A 14907-nucleotide genomic window follows, 5' to 3' on the forward strand; every position below is an offset into this window, starting at 1 on the left:
ATATATATATAAAAAAAAAAATATATATATATATATATATATATATATATATATATATATATATATATATATATATATATATAAACACTGAGCAGATGATTTGACTGAAGCAATAAGATAATAGAGGCATATCTATCAAGGATGCTGCTTAAAGTCAGACGAAAAACAAAAAAACAACCTTTTTCTAAACTGTGAAAGTAAATACTTTAACAAAATGCTTAAAATCCCTTAAAATGAGAACTCACCAAATCCTGGACTTCATTCTGAAACATGGAGTGGACTCCGATGATGAAAGGCGTGGGCGAGCTCAACACCTCCAGCAACCGTGAAGGTAGAATAGGGATGTACGGGTAGCTGAACATGTAGAGAAAAGACACCAACAATTAGTACATGTCAAAATGCAGTTCTACTGATAGAAAACAATTCGTGGCAATGTTGAAATGAAATGTTGCATAATCAAGATGGAAAAAGTAAGACATCACCTGAGGCTCCATCCAACACATTTCTCAATCTTGGTAATTAAATATTGTACAAACTTTTGGAAAATGTTTAATTAACGTCATTTACTAGAAACCTGTCCTGTGTGACATGGAGTAAAAAACAGAAAGTATTTAAACAGACATGATGCACATCTCCTCATGTCTAAACACATTTCTTATAATCCCACAACGCCAAAATTACTCAACACTTGTATTGTGCAGCACAGGTGTTTTACACCATAAACTAAAGGCATGTTTTGAAATATGAAATGTTGAGTCATAGTACATTTACAGTTAGGCTGAAAACATTTACCTGTAAACAAAACCATCCAGGAATTTATCAAACTTAAAATTGATGCTTTCTAAAACTGGATGGGCAAATAATTTAATAAATCTTAAGTTGAATCTGGGTGTTAAAAGGTTCAGTACATGAACTGTAGGTTTATGGATCAAGAATCTTGCAAGATCCAACAAAACGCCTGAAGGATGTTTGAAATTATTAGGCAGCAAACAGTCCCTCCTAGCAACAGCCCTAGTCTTACAACAAAACTACATGTTTACTTCCCATTTTGTGCTCCTCCTTTGTTTCTTATATGTAAAGATATATAATTTCTAGTGTTAGGCCGACATCTTTAATGGCTTTCATACCACAACCTTTAACAAACTGAAGTGTGTTGCAATTTATTTAAACATAAGACCGTGGGATGGAACACTTCATGCAAAAAACCCCAATAACTTTTCACTTCTCCCGTATTATTTCCTGAATGTGAGCTCAACACCTAGATGCGCAAAAAAACAACAACAAAAATAACAACTTTGCAGCTGCATTGCTTGAGCAACTTAATCGTCTATGTTCAATCCTACCACAGAGAGATTTCAAGGACCTAGCCGACAAGCGCTGATCATGCAAACAGCAACAATCCAGTATGTTGGTTCATCTAGAGTGAGCAGGAAGGTTGCTTGTTTTGAGAGCAAATAAGAGAGTAAATTAGGTTAAAAAAAAAAGTCCTGACAGCTTTAAATAATCTCTTAGTTAAAAATCAGTCCACTAAACTTAAACCTCAGACTGCCACACGGTGTACCTAACGCCCAACTGACTCATTCTTTTACACAGCATCTCCTAGAGACTGTTATTTTAAAAACAATAAATAGTGGATAATTTATTATTATTGTATTAAATTTCAGGGGTTTTATACAAAACATAAAAGTAAAAAAAAAAAAAAAGAAAAAAAAAGAGTGGAAATAGGGATTTTGTGAACTGGTGCAACTCAACTCAAAAGTAAAGTCTAGTATGGTTTCAACATCCTCAGGTTCAGCGGTATAAATAGTAAAGCCTTGCTGAGGCATCTGAGCTGGCATGCATGCTGTTAGCCAGCCATGACGACGAGAAATTTGGATTAAGGGTCTTGCCAAAGGACACTCGTTCAGAGGAGAGGCCAGGATGGAGCTGTGATTGTCAGCTCTGAGAACTAAAGTCCAGCTATCTATGTGAATACATCTAAAAACATAACCTCAGACTGCTACAACTGGTTTCACGTACACTGGCTTTGGTGGGCATACCCGTTTTGCTACATTATTTACAAAACAAGCCCTTTAAAATCTTTGGTTCATCAGAATTGTTTTCCCCCTCGGGGACTAAATGTCGACTTACTTTCAGGTGTAACAGAATCCACTGGTTTAAAATAATAATATTATGACCATCAACAAAATCTTGCAACATCCAATAAGCACCGGTAGGCTTGTTGCAGTATGTTGCTGCCACTCAGGCGCATTATTTTGGCGCATCACTCAACATTTATGAACATTGATGTCAAGAGTCAAATTGACTCACTTGGGCTAACTATAATCTAGTCAATCTGAAGGTGTCAAAAGGGAACTGATATAATCCAGCCATGTCCTAAATGAACAAGGATAAAATAAATAAATAAAAAAAAACATAATAGCTGGCACGACAGAAAGAAAGACTGTCAGAAAATGGTGGATATTTTGAATAGATTTTAGTCACAGGGCTTTGGTTGATCAATGCTTGCCGTTCACTCTTTATCAAACTGTTTTACATACTTATCAACTCATCAATTAAAAAATATTAAGTCACGTATAAATCAAGACTACGGTTATTTTGAAGAAATGTTATTTTGGCAAATCTGGTACAGGAAGACTGATGCATGCGTACATCGAGCAGTAAAACAGGATAGAGGAAGTTCTGTTCGGCTTTCTAGAAAAAGGGAAACAAATTCACAGACGGTGCACTTATGCAACAAAGTTTCTGGAAAGGAATAGGGAGCAAGGTTAATTATCAGTAAGATCATAAGACACGTGAGTCATAGTGGAAAGTCATGTGATTATTTGTCTGGGCAGAAAGTTTACGTGCACATTCACCTGTATCTTAGAGGAAACATGAGCGCTTCCAGGGCTCTGCATGCTTCTCCCAGCCTCTGGTAGCTGCTGGAGTGGAACAAAACCTTGTGTTCTGTCAGAACCGCACAAAACAAGCTCAGAACATTTTGGATTCCTGAAAAAAAAAAAAAAAAAAAAAAAAAAAAAAAAAAAAAAAAAAACCTGATGGGGTATTTTTTAAAATTTTATTTTAAACCAACTCCTGACTTCCATCATTCTTCAAACACTTCTCATTATGTGTGGAAAACTCTTTTAAACCTTAAAAAAAAAACAAACAAAAAAACAGATTACAACACCCACAACTCATATGGTGGTTACGTAAATGTCCATCACGGCTTCAAGACATGCTTCTATGATTTTAAATAAACACCATGCTGTTGGATCGGTTCGTGAAAGCCAAATCCACCACAGAAGAATCCTCGAAGAAACAAATGGGAACATCTAAAGCTGATTCACCGTGATGATGGCAGAAACTGACATGTGATGTTTGAATCAACTTACAACAATGCAATTAAAGGGTTCATGACTGTTATTTTTATGGCAGAGAGTAAAAGCCTCAAAGTTGTTGGTGGAGCCTTTATTTCAGCAGAGAGCAAGTCACTTCATGTTTCACTGCAAGGCTGTTGAAAACTAAACTAGCAGAAAACAAGTTTGCAGCAGAACTTGTTTTCTGCTGCAGATATACATAAAAGTGATAATATTGAGCTAGAATATTAATAAAATGAAATGTACTGCTACAGAATGTTCCATCTAATATGCATTTAACTATTGACTTGCTTTCTTAAAAGCCATAGCAGAATTCAGTTTAAAATAAGAGATTTAAGATGCTTAACCCCAGAAACTACAGAAATAGTTGGAATTGCTGTAATTTCCCCCTCGACTGTTTTAATTTATTCAAAAAGACACAAAAGCTAAAATTATTCAAAGCTCAACGGAACAGTTTTCTGCAAAAAATAAAAAAATAAATAAAAAAACAACAAAAGGAAATGACATACCCTGATATTTTATAAATAATATTTCAAATACCAGAGTGACAATCGGGATGAATTCTAAGTTTATAGTTCCTGTTATTGTTTCCTATCAAGGAACTGACAGACCAATTCATCACACGTTGGAGTGATAAGAAGAGAGGAACCCGGCAGACATATCCGCACCGCTGGGGGCGCTGGGTCTGAGCGCAGCGCCTCAGCGATAAACAGGAAACACGAGTCCCAACAGATTCTTTCCAACAAATCGGCTTGTTTAACTAGACGCAGTGGAACCGAATTATGTAATTTCAACGGGGTCTTCTTCCACCTTCATCTATCATTAACACATTCGGCAGACTGGAGGAGCCGAAGTTCGGGTTTGGGAATCAAGGTGAATCCAGGTGTGCACTTATCTCGTGGAAGCAGCGACGCATTTCCGAGCCGTAAATAAAGAAGTGACAGGCAGAGCCCCCGCAGAAAGAAGCAAAACAAAGGCAACAAACAACAAACAGCGGGGCTGTTGATGGCCCGTTTTGTCTCGACCCCGGGGGGGGGGGGGGCAGGGGGATGTACTTCCTGTGCAATGTGACATGTTTGACACACATTCCTCTCTGGTGACTCTGTGACCTATGCACACACAGAGCGATATGCCGACCTGCATGTGTACAAAGCCGTCCTAATATGGACATAAAAATGACCTAATCAGCGGGGATGAAACAGTCCTTTCTTCTGTTTGTGTATAAGTTATCAATTTATCTTTTCTCACTTGTCGGAGTATAGATAAATGTGTAATAAAAGGAGCCCCATAAAGACAGTACAGAAGCCCTGCTGCTTTGCTGCCTGCATAGGGAATATGATTTTTCTGTATGATTATGTAAAAATAAACTTATCAAAAAACATTGACCAAAAATAACAATAACAACAGAAATTGGGGGACAGCTGATTAGTACCTTTCAAGCTCCAAAATACAAAAAACCGAATCAAAAGTAAAGTTGAAGCACATTTAAACTCCCAATGCTCTTTAACTGCACTGCATTATCCTTTATAACCCCGAGAGTTAGCTCAACAAAATAAAACCAGAGTAGCTTTTCCCACACATGTCCAATGGCTGGTAAATTGAGCAAACAAAAGTGACTGCGTAGCTCACTTTGCTGATTAATGGAAGCAGGTTTATGAGGACCGACTGGCCCGTGGCAGGATTTAATGTCAACATTGTTATTCGTTTCCAGGTTGGCTGAAAATGCATAACCTCAGCATAACCCCAATCAAAACTATTGTGCAAGTATCCCCCATATGCATGTTCTTCATTCTGTCCAAACAAAAAAAAAAAAGTATGGTGTTAATGCACAAAGGAAATAGAGGCTGTTCTGGGTCAAACCACATTCCTCTGATCAAATGGGGCCAACTTTCCATTACAGAATAAATTTCAGGTGAATTATATTTAATTTCACCCCGAGCTAACAAATGCATGCTGCAAAAGTGAAATAAGCGTGGTTCTTCACGAATGACCTCAAATACAAATTAATGTTTGATAGCTCATAATATGATTCATGCCAAACCATGACAGGGAAGAGTGGAGTGACAGATATTCCCTCTTAAAGCAGCTAAACTAACACCAGATATGAGTCACCGCGGATAAGGCGTGTAATGCGTTTAACAAAGCACGTATCGCCAGCGCAAATCCTTTAACTCCGCACAATCAAACGTGTTGCAAATCATATGCGATGTAAAACGTGAAGATTGCTTCAAATCTGGATCATGTGTTCATTTCAATTCATGCAAAATAGGCCATGACTGAAGGGACAAAAGAGAAAACCTGAAAACATTTCTTCTGCAACATAAACTTTTCATGGCTCACGGCGAGTCTCGACTGTGCAAAAGTGCAAATCATGTGACTAAAAGTAAAGTCAAGCTTTTACAAAGGAATAAATGCTTATTTTACATGCAGTAAGCTGTGTTATATTGATTTTTAAAACAACATTTACAAGAACAGGTTATTTAATTTTATAATTTCTGCATAGTATATTTATTGGACATTTAGCTACAAGGATACCAAAAGGCCACAATCTGTCACAAAGTGTCCTAAATTATAGGATTTCAGAGCCTGGACCCACCTAGCTGCTGGAAGAGCAGGGCGACACTCTTGAATGTGACAGGTAACGTGTCGTTCAGAGGTGTTTGGATGAGCTGCCGGTCTCCTGCTCCCAGGCTGAACAGTTTCTGCAATACGAAGAGGAAAAACGTGCCAGAAGGATGTTATGGTAAGTTTCTGCAAGCTTCACGCCCGGTGTCAAACTGCAACACAGCCGACAACCAATAAGTCAGATTTATGGTCAGGTGAACTGTTGTGTTTTTTTAACCCAAGAAAACACAACTTTGGTAGTTGTTTTGTCATCCCTGAACAAATCAGCTACAGTGACGGCACAAGAACTTGTATCACAGGTTCTTGTGAACTTTATGATAGAAGTTCACAAGAAGCTAACAGATCCAGTCATATTAACAGAGTTTCGGAAAAGACCTCAGGAATGTTTTAAACAATTCTTCATAATGTCACTGCAACTTTCAAGTCCGTTTGTTGATGTAACCCAACTATCACTGCTGCAACATCTCCACTCTGTGTGTGAGTGTGGTCTGTGTAGCCAAGTATTTGTGTATTGTGATGAAACTCATGTAGTCATTTGAATACATTTTCAAAGACCAGAAGGGTTTAAAGGCTGGGTTTGAATGTAAATTTGGATGCTTGGTAAGGTTTTTTGGTTTAACAAAATGCATTGGTAACAAATGCCACTGATACCAGATTTAGATTTATTTGAAGCTGCTAAATGCACAACAAAATGTGCTGTTTTTTCTCCATGCCGCTGTGTGAACAGACAAAAACTCCAACCAGCAGACTAAACACCATATTGGCAAAAAGTGAGCTCTTAACATTTAATATATCAGTCAACAATTATTGCATTCCAAATAGTCCTCTTGACAATTTTTTGTTGTGCACACCGGGATTGTGATAAGGATATATTGTGAGGCCCTAATGTCCAACCTTCAGGCGTCTTATTTTTTAAGAGCAAACCTAATAGAGGATTATTTTTTTGTTTCTTTAAGGTTGGCACTTCATATGTTATTCTTTGGCATGCGATAAGTGCCAAATTTATGTGTTATAAGTCATAAAACAAATTTAAGCTCCTAAAGATGTTTGAAAAAAAAAAAAAAGTACAGCTGAAAAAAAATCCCTAATAAAAAAATTATACATTAATAAAAAAAAACAGCAGTGAGGAGCAGACCTAGTTTTCATACATAGCGATCGTGTTTGGGTGTCTTGCCAACAGTCTGCACATTTTCTTTCAAAACATGTCAGTTATTAATGACTGTTACCCCACTAATGATTACCAACATGTACTTTTGAACAATATAATGTACACTCTCCACCGTCTCATACTTATCTATTGCTTTTCAAACTATTAATCAAGTCTGCTTTCGACTTCTAAACTACGGAAACCTCCCAACGAGGAAAGATTTAACAGATCTTGATTTTGAAAGAGCAATTATTAAAAAAATAAAAATAAAAAATGCTTCTCAGTCTTGTCCCTAGTAGCCAGAGGGGACTCGCTCCACTCAAAGTAGTAGGAAAAAATCCTACGGTCTGACAACAATTTCAGACTTTGTCTGAACATGATGTTCACTGCTGGCGTCGCGGCAACAATCTAATCACGCTGTAGACCTCACCTCCATGCAGTGACTGTCAGGGACCATTTCTATAAAGTCTAGTGGTCTGGAATCCACTCAAGTAGCAGAGCTGCGTTGTATCTTAAAGAAAGAAGACGCACCTGAGATCCACCTGCAACAGGAACCTGGAATATAAATAGGTTGGCCACCAGGCCCTCCAAAGGGAAGTTCAGGCTGTCGATATACACAGTGTAGATGAGCCCCAAGCATCCCTGTGGGGAAAACATGCAGAGTTTCATGCATACAGTAAAATAAGAGGAAAATTGATTGCAGTAACATTTAGGTCAATACTGGACAGATAGCATGTCTGTCAATATTGGACAAGGTAGCATGTCTGACTTTCTGTGTAATTAAAATTTGCAGTGAAAGAAGATAAGAGGCTCATAAGACACTACGGCTAATTTGCTCCAGTGACGTAAATGCTTACACTTAAACCAACTTGACCTGTGCTGCAGACTGTATGAGGGATATCTCAGGATAACAAGATAAAACAATAATTTGACAAAAAATTCCAGGAATTTCTTCTGAACAAGCAGAAAAATATTTTTAATCGAGATTTAATCAAACAGTGCCTTATTACCCGGAATATTTCAGGATAATCCAGTCTGGACACGAGAATGAGACTTTTTGGTGCAAACACTTGAGCCGGCTGGATCAGGCCATCCTCCTCTGCCTCCTCATCTTCATCTCCGTCAGCCTCGATGCTTTTTGCTCCCTGAAGCATTTAAGAAAAATAAAACATTTTCAGGCCCTCAGAATAGAGTCATAGAGCTGGAACCTGACAGGAGAGCATGCCAGCACCAGAACAATATGCAGAACAATATTAAAAACAAGAACTGACAAATATGTTATGTATGTCAGAATGTGTTTGGTTTACGTCTGTAATTGACAGGTTTAATCTGGATCTAGTTGACTCTTGTTACCCAACAAGTGGCCTAACTGAATCATGGATAAATTAAATCCTAAATTAAACCCTGCGAGCATCTGAAGTATTTCTCCAGACTGCAAAAAGATATTAAAAGTCTGCAATTATCTTGGGAGGATTTAACATACGTGAGTCAGACATCAGTCACATTTCTCTGTCAATCCTAAAATTTGGTTTAATTATTAATCAAAACACATTCCTGCACCGGCTGCGTGAACGTTCTCCGAGATGCACGTGAGCAGATAAGGACGTCAGCTCAGACAGAAAAGGTTGTCAAAACACCCTCAACTTTCCGGAGGATCTTCAGGGCTTTAAGACGAATATTGGAATGCGTCTCTGTTTGCATGCATGCGAGGGGGCAAAATGTATCTAATCTAATAATTAACACCAGAAAGGCAAAACAGAAAGAAACAAAAGGTGTGGTGCTAAATTCAAAAGTTCATTTTTCCAAGTACAGTATTTATTATCCTTGTGTCTTCATCATATTTCATTTTCAGATGCATTTGCATTTCGGTTTTTGTCTTCTTGGGTATCATCAAAACTGAACGCTGTAATAAAGGCAAAAGTGTGTTTCGAAAACAAAATTGATCTTTTCTTGCTTTCTGTTACAATTTAATAAAAGTCAACCCTACCAACTGTTGTAGCATACAGAATTACTTCCAGTAACAAAAACACACACACATATATATATATATATATATATATATATATATATTTTTTTTTTTTTTACAATGAGACACTACGTTGAACACATTCTTAGAAAACAGGAAGACTCATTTGGTGAACACTTCTGCTTTTGTTACTGAAAGTGAAAAAATTGTTAAGGATTTTTTTTTTTTTCTTTTATGGTAAATCCAGTCCCTTTTTTCCGTTGGTTGGATAAAAAATTGCTGACATGCTCTCTGATTCATAAGTGGCAGAATTCACCTGTGTCTGGGGGCTCTTGAAGCGATGGCAAACAGCAATCCCTAAGCGGCCATTGTTCTAGCTTCTTGTGCCACACTTTTTCCTTCCCCACAACTTTCCATTGGTATGCTTGAATACAGCACTCTGACTCTTTAGCAGTGTCCTTTTCTGGCTCACAACATTGGTGGATGGTCTCGATTGAGCTCTGCTAGACAAGTGAGTCAGCAGTCCTCTCCGCAGTTGTGTAGAATATTAAACAACATTTCTCTTTAATATGCACCTGTGTATTTAATGTATATATTTAATATTCACTGTTCCGAAAAATTAGATTTGAGGTTTTCATTAACTACAAACTTTAGCTATACAAATTAAAAGATAAACACTGGAAATATATAATTTTCTGTGTGATGAATCTATATAGGATGAGATTCATTTTTGAACTAAATGATTGAAATAAATTAACTCTCCAATGATACTGCCCCCCATACGTTATGCACAGATCACCAGATCTATTATGCCTTGTAAATAGACTATTTAAAAACTGCAACAACATCCCATAGGCTGTCGCGCTAAAGCTTGATTTGTCTTGAAAAAACAAGTATGAAATGTGATTTCAAAATTTAAATTTGTTGCTAATGGCAAGTAAAGACAACATATAAATGAATGTCATTGCAATCTGGGACTACATGTTGTATTGTCACTTCATTATCAGTGCGCCAACATCAGTATTATAAAAAACTATTAAAAATTGAGTACCTTATAACTAAAATGTTCCAGGTGACATGAGATCAGGCTTTGCATGCCAATCATAATTGTATGACCTGCCTAATATTGGGCAGTACTAGCATAATTTGCTGCTTTCATCTGTATCAGCTAAGCTTCACAAAGTAGTGATGAGCAATGGGAGCTCAGTCTGTGGGAGTTCAATCTGTAGATTGACCCCTTTGTAAAGTCTCCTGAGAAAGCCAAACAACTGGTCTCATTTTGGTCATTTTCTTCCCCTAAAGCGCCACATTAAAGCAAACACTTTAAGCTCTGATGCTTTTGATTAGATCAGAAAATGCGCTTGGTGAAAGAAAAAAGAAAGTTAAGTAAGGGCTATTCTTTTGATTACCACAAGCTGAGGTAAAATAATGTGGAAATGCTGAAGGACTCATTTCAAAGATTCCACAAAAATTACTCCTCCGAAGTGGATGCCTTTTTTCAAGCACGACTGCCTTTCAAATTTAACGTGAAAAAAAGTTTCCCTGATCTAACTGGAATGTGATTGACGACTGCTGTCCACATGTGAAAGGATGTGAAGTCACCGTAGGCAGGGGGACAGGCGCCGTCTAAGGCCTCCTACAAAGGGCCAACACAGTGAAACAATTACCTCGGTATTCTCTGGGCTTTCGGTAGAAACACAGATTAACAAGTTCATTCCTGAGTATAAGATGTTCTCCTCCAAACATATGTGTTGTAATCAATAATTAATGAGAGCTCTGAACATTTATGCTGTGACCTCTAATCTGCAGTCAAACCCAATGTTGTGTGCACGTGTGAATAAGCAAACACTGGTCCATCTTCTTTCTTTACAAGTGAAACTGTCAGCCAAGTCGAGATTTATTAGACAGGATCTAAACAGGCTTTTGTTTTCATATAATGCCTGAAATCTTGGAAGACATCACACACACACACACACAACATGGCTTTTTAAATGTCAGAAAAACTCCAAAAAATGTTCCAAAAAAACAAAATAAATAAGACTGAAATTGCTAACAGAGTGCATTAGCTTTAAGGGTTTCTGACAGACATGCAAGCAAACCAAAGGACGATGGTGGCCTCGTGCTCAGCACTACTCCAGAAATATGAAATCATGTTAGTAGTCTCATGAGAGATTTAAATCACATTATTTCCCCTCTGCACTCACTTCTTCTGCTCTTTTATTAATAAAATAAAAACCCTCTTAACATCGATGCATTTTCGGGCTGAGTGGGAGTCAGGGTAGTAGGTCTCACCTGTAGATTTACTTCAGCCTCATAGAAGGTGAGGCAAGAGCAGTAGTGTCGGTCCGAATCGATGTCCGTCAGCACAACGGTGAAGAAGGTGGGTGCTTTCCTTTCTCTCGACAGCCTCCATCCTCCGGGCTGGCAGAACTGGAAACATGTTCAGGAAGGAGATCATTTTTCCAACTATAATGGATTATTTACAATACTCAGATATAGCCCCCTCCACAATCATTTCATATGTGGGGAAATATAATTAAAAATGATAAACGCAGTAGCACACTGTAATTCATTTATTTATTAAGTAAATCCTTAGATTTCTCAAAATTATGGCTTCTATTACACAGTGTTCTCTTCAGCTCACCCCACAGTGTTTTCTACACGATTTAGGTCTTGGGACTAAGATGACCAGGAAGGAAGGTTGATTCTATGTCTGTTGGACCATTTTTGTGAATATTTTTGGGGGCTATATTGTTTGTGGTAATTATTCCTCTGAAAGAAGCATTGATGACCCACTTGTTACATTTCTTTCAGAGGTCACCAGATCTTTACATAAAATGTCTGGGTTTTTCAAATACTTAATAATACTGTGCACCCGGACAAGGTTGCCTGGCCAGCTGACTTCTCCATCAGACCAACCTTTAGTGTTTAATCTCATCTGACCAAATCCCATGTTTAGCAGAAGCTTCAGCAGCATCTACAAATTCCCATGTCTACATTTGAGCTGATAGGACAGTGGACTTTTTCCTGTCGTGCCTCCCAAATATCCACCTAATGGTTGTCATGGAGATTTGGCATGACCCTTTTGGCTGCAGTTTTCTGACAGTAAGTATGGAGATTTTTTTTGTTTTACCTCCATTACTATCCTGACTCACTGCGTGGTGGCAAGATAAACATGGCCCCTAGTGGCGAGAGATGAAATTGATAAATTGGCCTCTCTGCCTTGTCATACTTTAATCCAGAAAGAAACACGCTCATCCCATGACCATGAAAATGCTCACCAGGGAAATCTTTAAAGAATAAGTAATATTCTTTAAAGATTCCCGGGCATCAGCGTGGCACTTCATAACGTCATGGTTAAACCTAACAGCACTATGGAAAGCACAGACAGGACATCCTGTTCCAGTGCAGCAATTACGTCGACTGAGCACGCCATGTAGCAGGAAGTAGCATGATTAGGATTTATTTTCCCTGAAAATCAGCAGCGAAGCCACATGTTACAAAGCATTTGAATTGAGATGGACAGAAAAGGACCTTATTTACTTAACTTACTTATACAAAATAGTGTGATAAAAGTAAGACCCTCACATAACACTATTACGCCTGGAGCATGAATGATTTTAGTATTATTTGAACTGAAAACAAGTTGGAAAAGTTTAACCTTTACCAGTGAAAAAGTAAAATTTATTCATTATATTACATATTGGGTTAAAGATTGAACCTCAGGGAGGTTGACATACAACCAAGTAAAGCAGGCCTGACTAATGATTTCCCAACAATACATTTTTTTCCCCCTGAAATCTCACTGAAATAATGCACTATTTATATTTTCAAGCACATTGTTTACCGAGAATTTAAGGATTGCACAAATTCTGTAAGGCATGCCAGACCTCAGAGAATTTTAGAAATCATTTGGGCAAAGAAAATCAGAAACAGTGTTACCATAATGAAACATAATAAAAAGGATTATGGTCTCAAAGCGGCAGAATGAGTAATTTCCAAAGTTAACACACATCATCTGCAGCTTGATAAAGAACATATTTTTTGTGGTACAGTGTTTAGGTAGACATGCATAGTTATAGATTGTTGCCTCTGCTGCAATACCTTTTGAATAGCTAAACTTTGAAAGTGGGAGTGGAACAATGGAGGGGGGCAGAACACCAAAGGTAGGCAGGTCAGAGAGTTGAATGTGTTTGTGTCTGGTTTTTCTCTGTTTGTGCTGGAGGCTCAATTGGCTCTAAAAATGTTGTTTAGACTGCTTCTTTGGTCTAACGAAGGGGAGGTGGAGATATGACAGGCGGAAAGAAAGGGTGGGCAAGAGTGAAACAGATGGAATATTGGATAAATGGATGTGCAAGCCAGTGTGGCCAAAAAACAAGAGCAGAGGAGATGGAGTCAGAGCGGAGAAGAAGAACAGGAAAAGGGAGATTATGAGCGGAAGCGAGGAAAGAAGGAGAGCGGGAGGGATTTGGCTTGTTCAAGCTGTGGGTTTGGACCAGGATGCCACCATCTTCCAGCAGATACAATAGACCTCAGGAAATCTGCTAAAAACTGCATTGTGGCGATATGTGTGCGTGTGTGTGATCCTGCGACCAGACAGGATCCAAGTGAGGAAAACTCTGAGCTCGTCCTAAAGTATTCCAGCTATGCCATTCATTGTTGTCATGAAGGAGATAAACACATTTGGAACTGAATAGCCCAGAAGATCACTGCAGATGTAATATCCTGTTTCTGTGTGCGTATATCCACGTGTGGACAAATCGACCTAAAGTCTATTACACGTGTGGAAAGTATGCTAAGGTATCATCCCTTTACCGTTTGGAGTCAATGTTGAAAATACATGACATACTGTGAAGTGACTGGAATTACACCACAATTGGGCTGAATCAGATTTCTAATTTCTTTGGAAAGCACTGACCCACTGATAGCGTAACACTCAGGAGGAGCATGGCTTATGTCTCGGGCGGACAGCAGGGAAACGGAGAGTGGAGGGGGGTTGTCCCATCAGACCATCGTTTTCCGAAACCACATCAAAAAAAAACAAAAAAAGAGTATGCCAGGTCAGCGCAGCCCCGCCAGACCGCACCGTGAGGTCTAAATGACCCCATCTCTTAAGACCATGGGAGGGTTAAAAACTAGCATTAAACGCAAGCAAAATACTTCCCAACTTTTGACTTATTTGAAGAATCTGACATCTTAAAAAGCTTTCTCTCGCCACAAATCTTTACCTATTGTTCATGTTATCTCACTTGTTTCCTCTGAGCAGTATGGCATGGATATGTGAGCTTCAGTATGCTATCTTATGGTCCGGTGTATTCAGGAGAGCATTTCTACCACAGTTGTGCTCTCAGTCGTTAGGTCTCTCTCTCTAAACATGATGCTCTAGTATGTTTTGTGACATTTTACTGTCCCCCAATCAGTGGACTATATTGTATCACAATAACAGCCCCACTCACAGAAGCAGGAATGGTCTGTATGGGTCAGGTGTATGGGTCGCTTTTACAATGGAAACAGACAAAATAATGTACTGAACCATACCGACCCACGCCATACTGCTCAGTGAAAATGATGCATTAGCTTCATTAAAATAAGAACTTTTTAATTTCTCAATTTAATGAAAGTGGGGACACTTCATATGAGTGGCACATACAATCAAAAACGCTCATTATGTTTCCAATGCTGCAAAATCTGTATATAAATGATTAATTAATTGAATATATATATATATATATATATATATATATATATATATATATATATATATATAGCTTCTATTCAGTCACATTAAGCACTCATTGCACTTTACA

The 14907-nt window shown here is 38.2% G+C and overlaps 1 protein-coding gene across 3 annotated transcripts in view; it reads right to left on the minus strand.

The window, feature by feature from the left end:
- sbf2 (SET binding factor 2) overlaps positions 1–14907 on the minus strand; it is a 112557-nt gene that overhangs the window by 58080 nt on the left and 39570 nt on the right. For all 3 annotated transcript variants that reach the window (XM_015031415.1, XM_015031413.1, XM_015031416.1), the window contains exons 3-8: positions 11393–11530; positions 8145–8279; positions 7666–7776; positions 5959–6064; positions 2859–2991; positions 246–354 (exon numbers count right to left, since the gene is read on the minus strand). In XM_015031415.1, the coding sequence (XP_014886901.1) occupies positions 246–354; positions 2859–2991; positions 5959–6064; positions 7666–7776; positions 8145–8279; positions 11393–11530 (732 nt within the window). The remainder of the gene's footprint in view (positions 1–245; positions 355–2858; positions 2992–5958; positions 6065–7665; positions 7777–8144; positions 8280–11392; positions 11531–14907) is intronic.

Source organism: Poecilia latipinna, unplaced genomic scaffold, assembly GCF_001443285.1.
Source record: "Poecilia latipinna isolate Pla-1442-1.1 unplaced genomic scaffold, P_latipinna-1.0 Scaffold207, whole genome shotgun sequence".
Classification (NCBI taxonomy): Eukaryota; Metazoa; Chordata; class Actinopteri; order Cyprinodontiformes; family Poeciliidae; genus Poecilia; species Poecilia latipinna.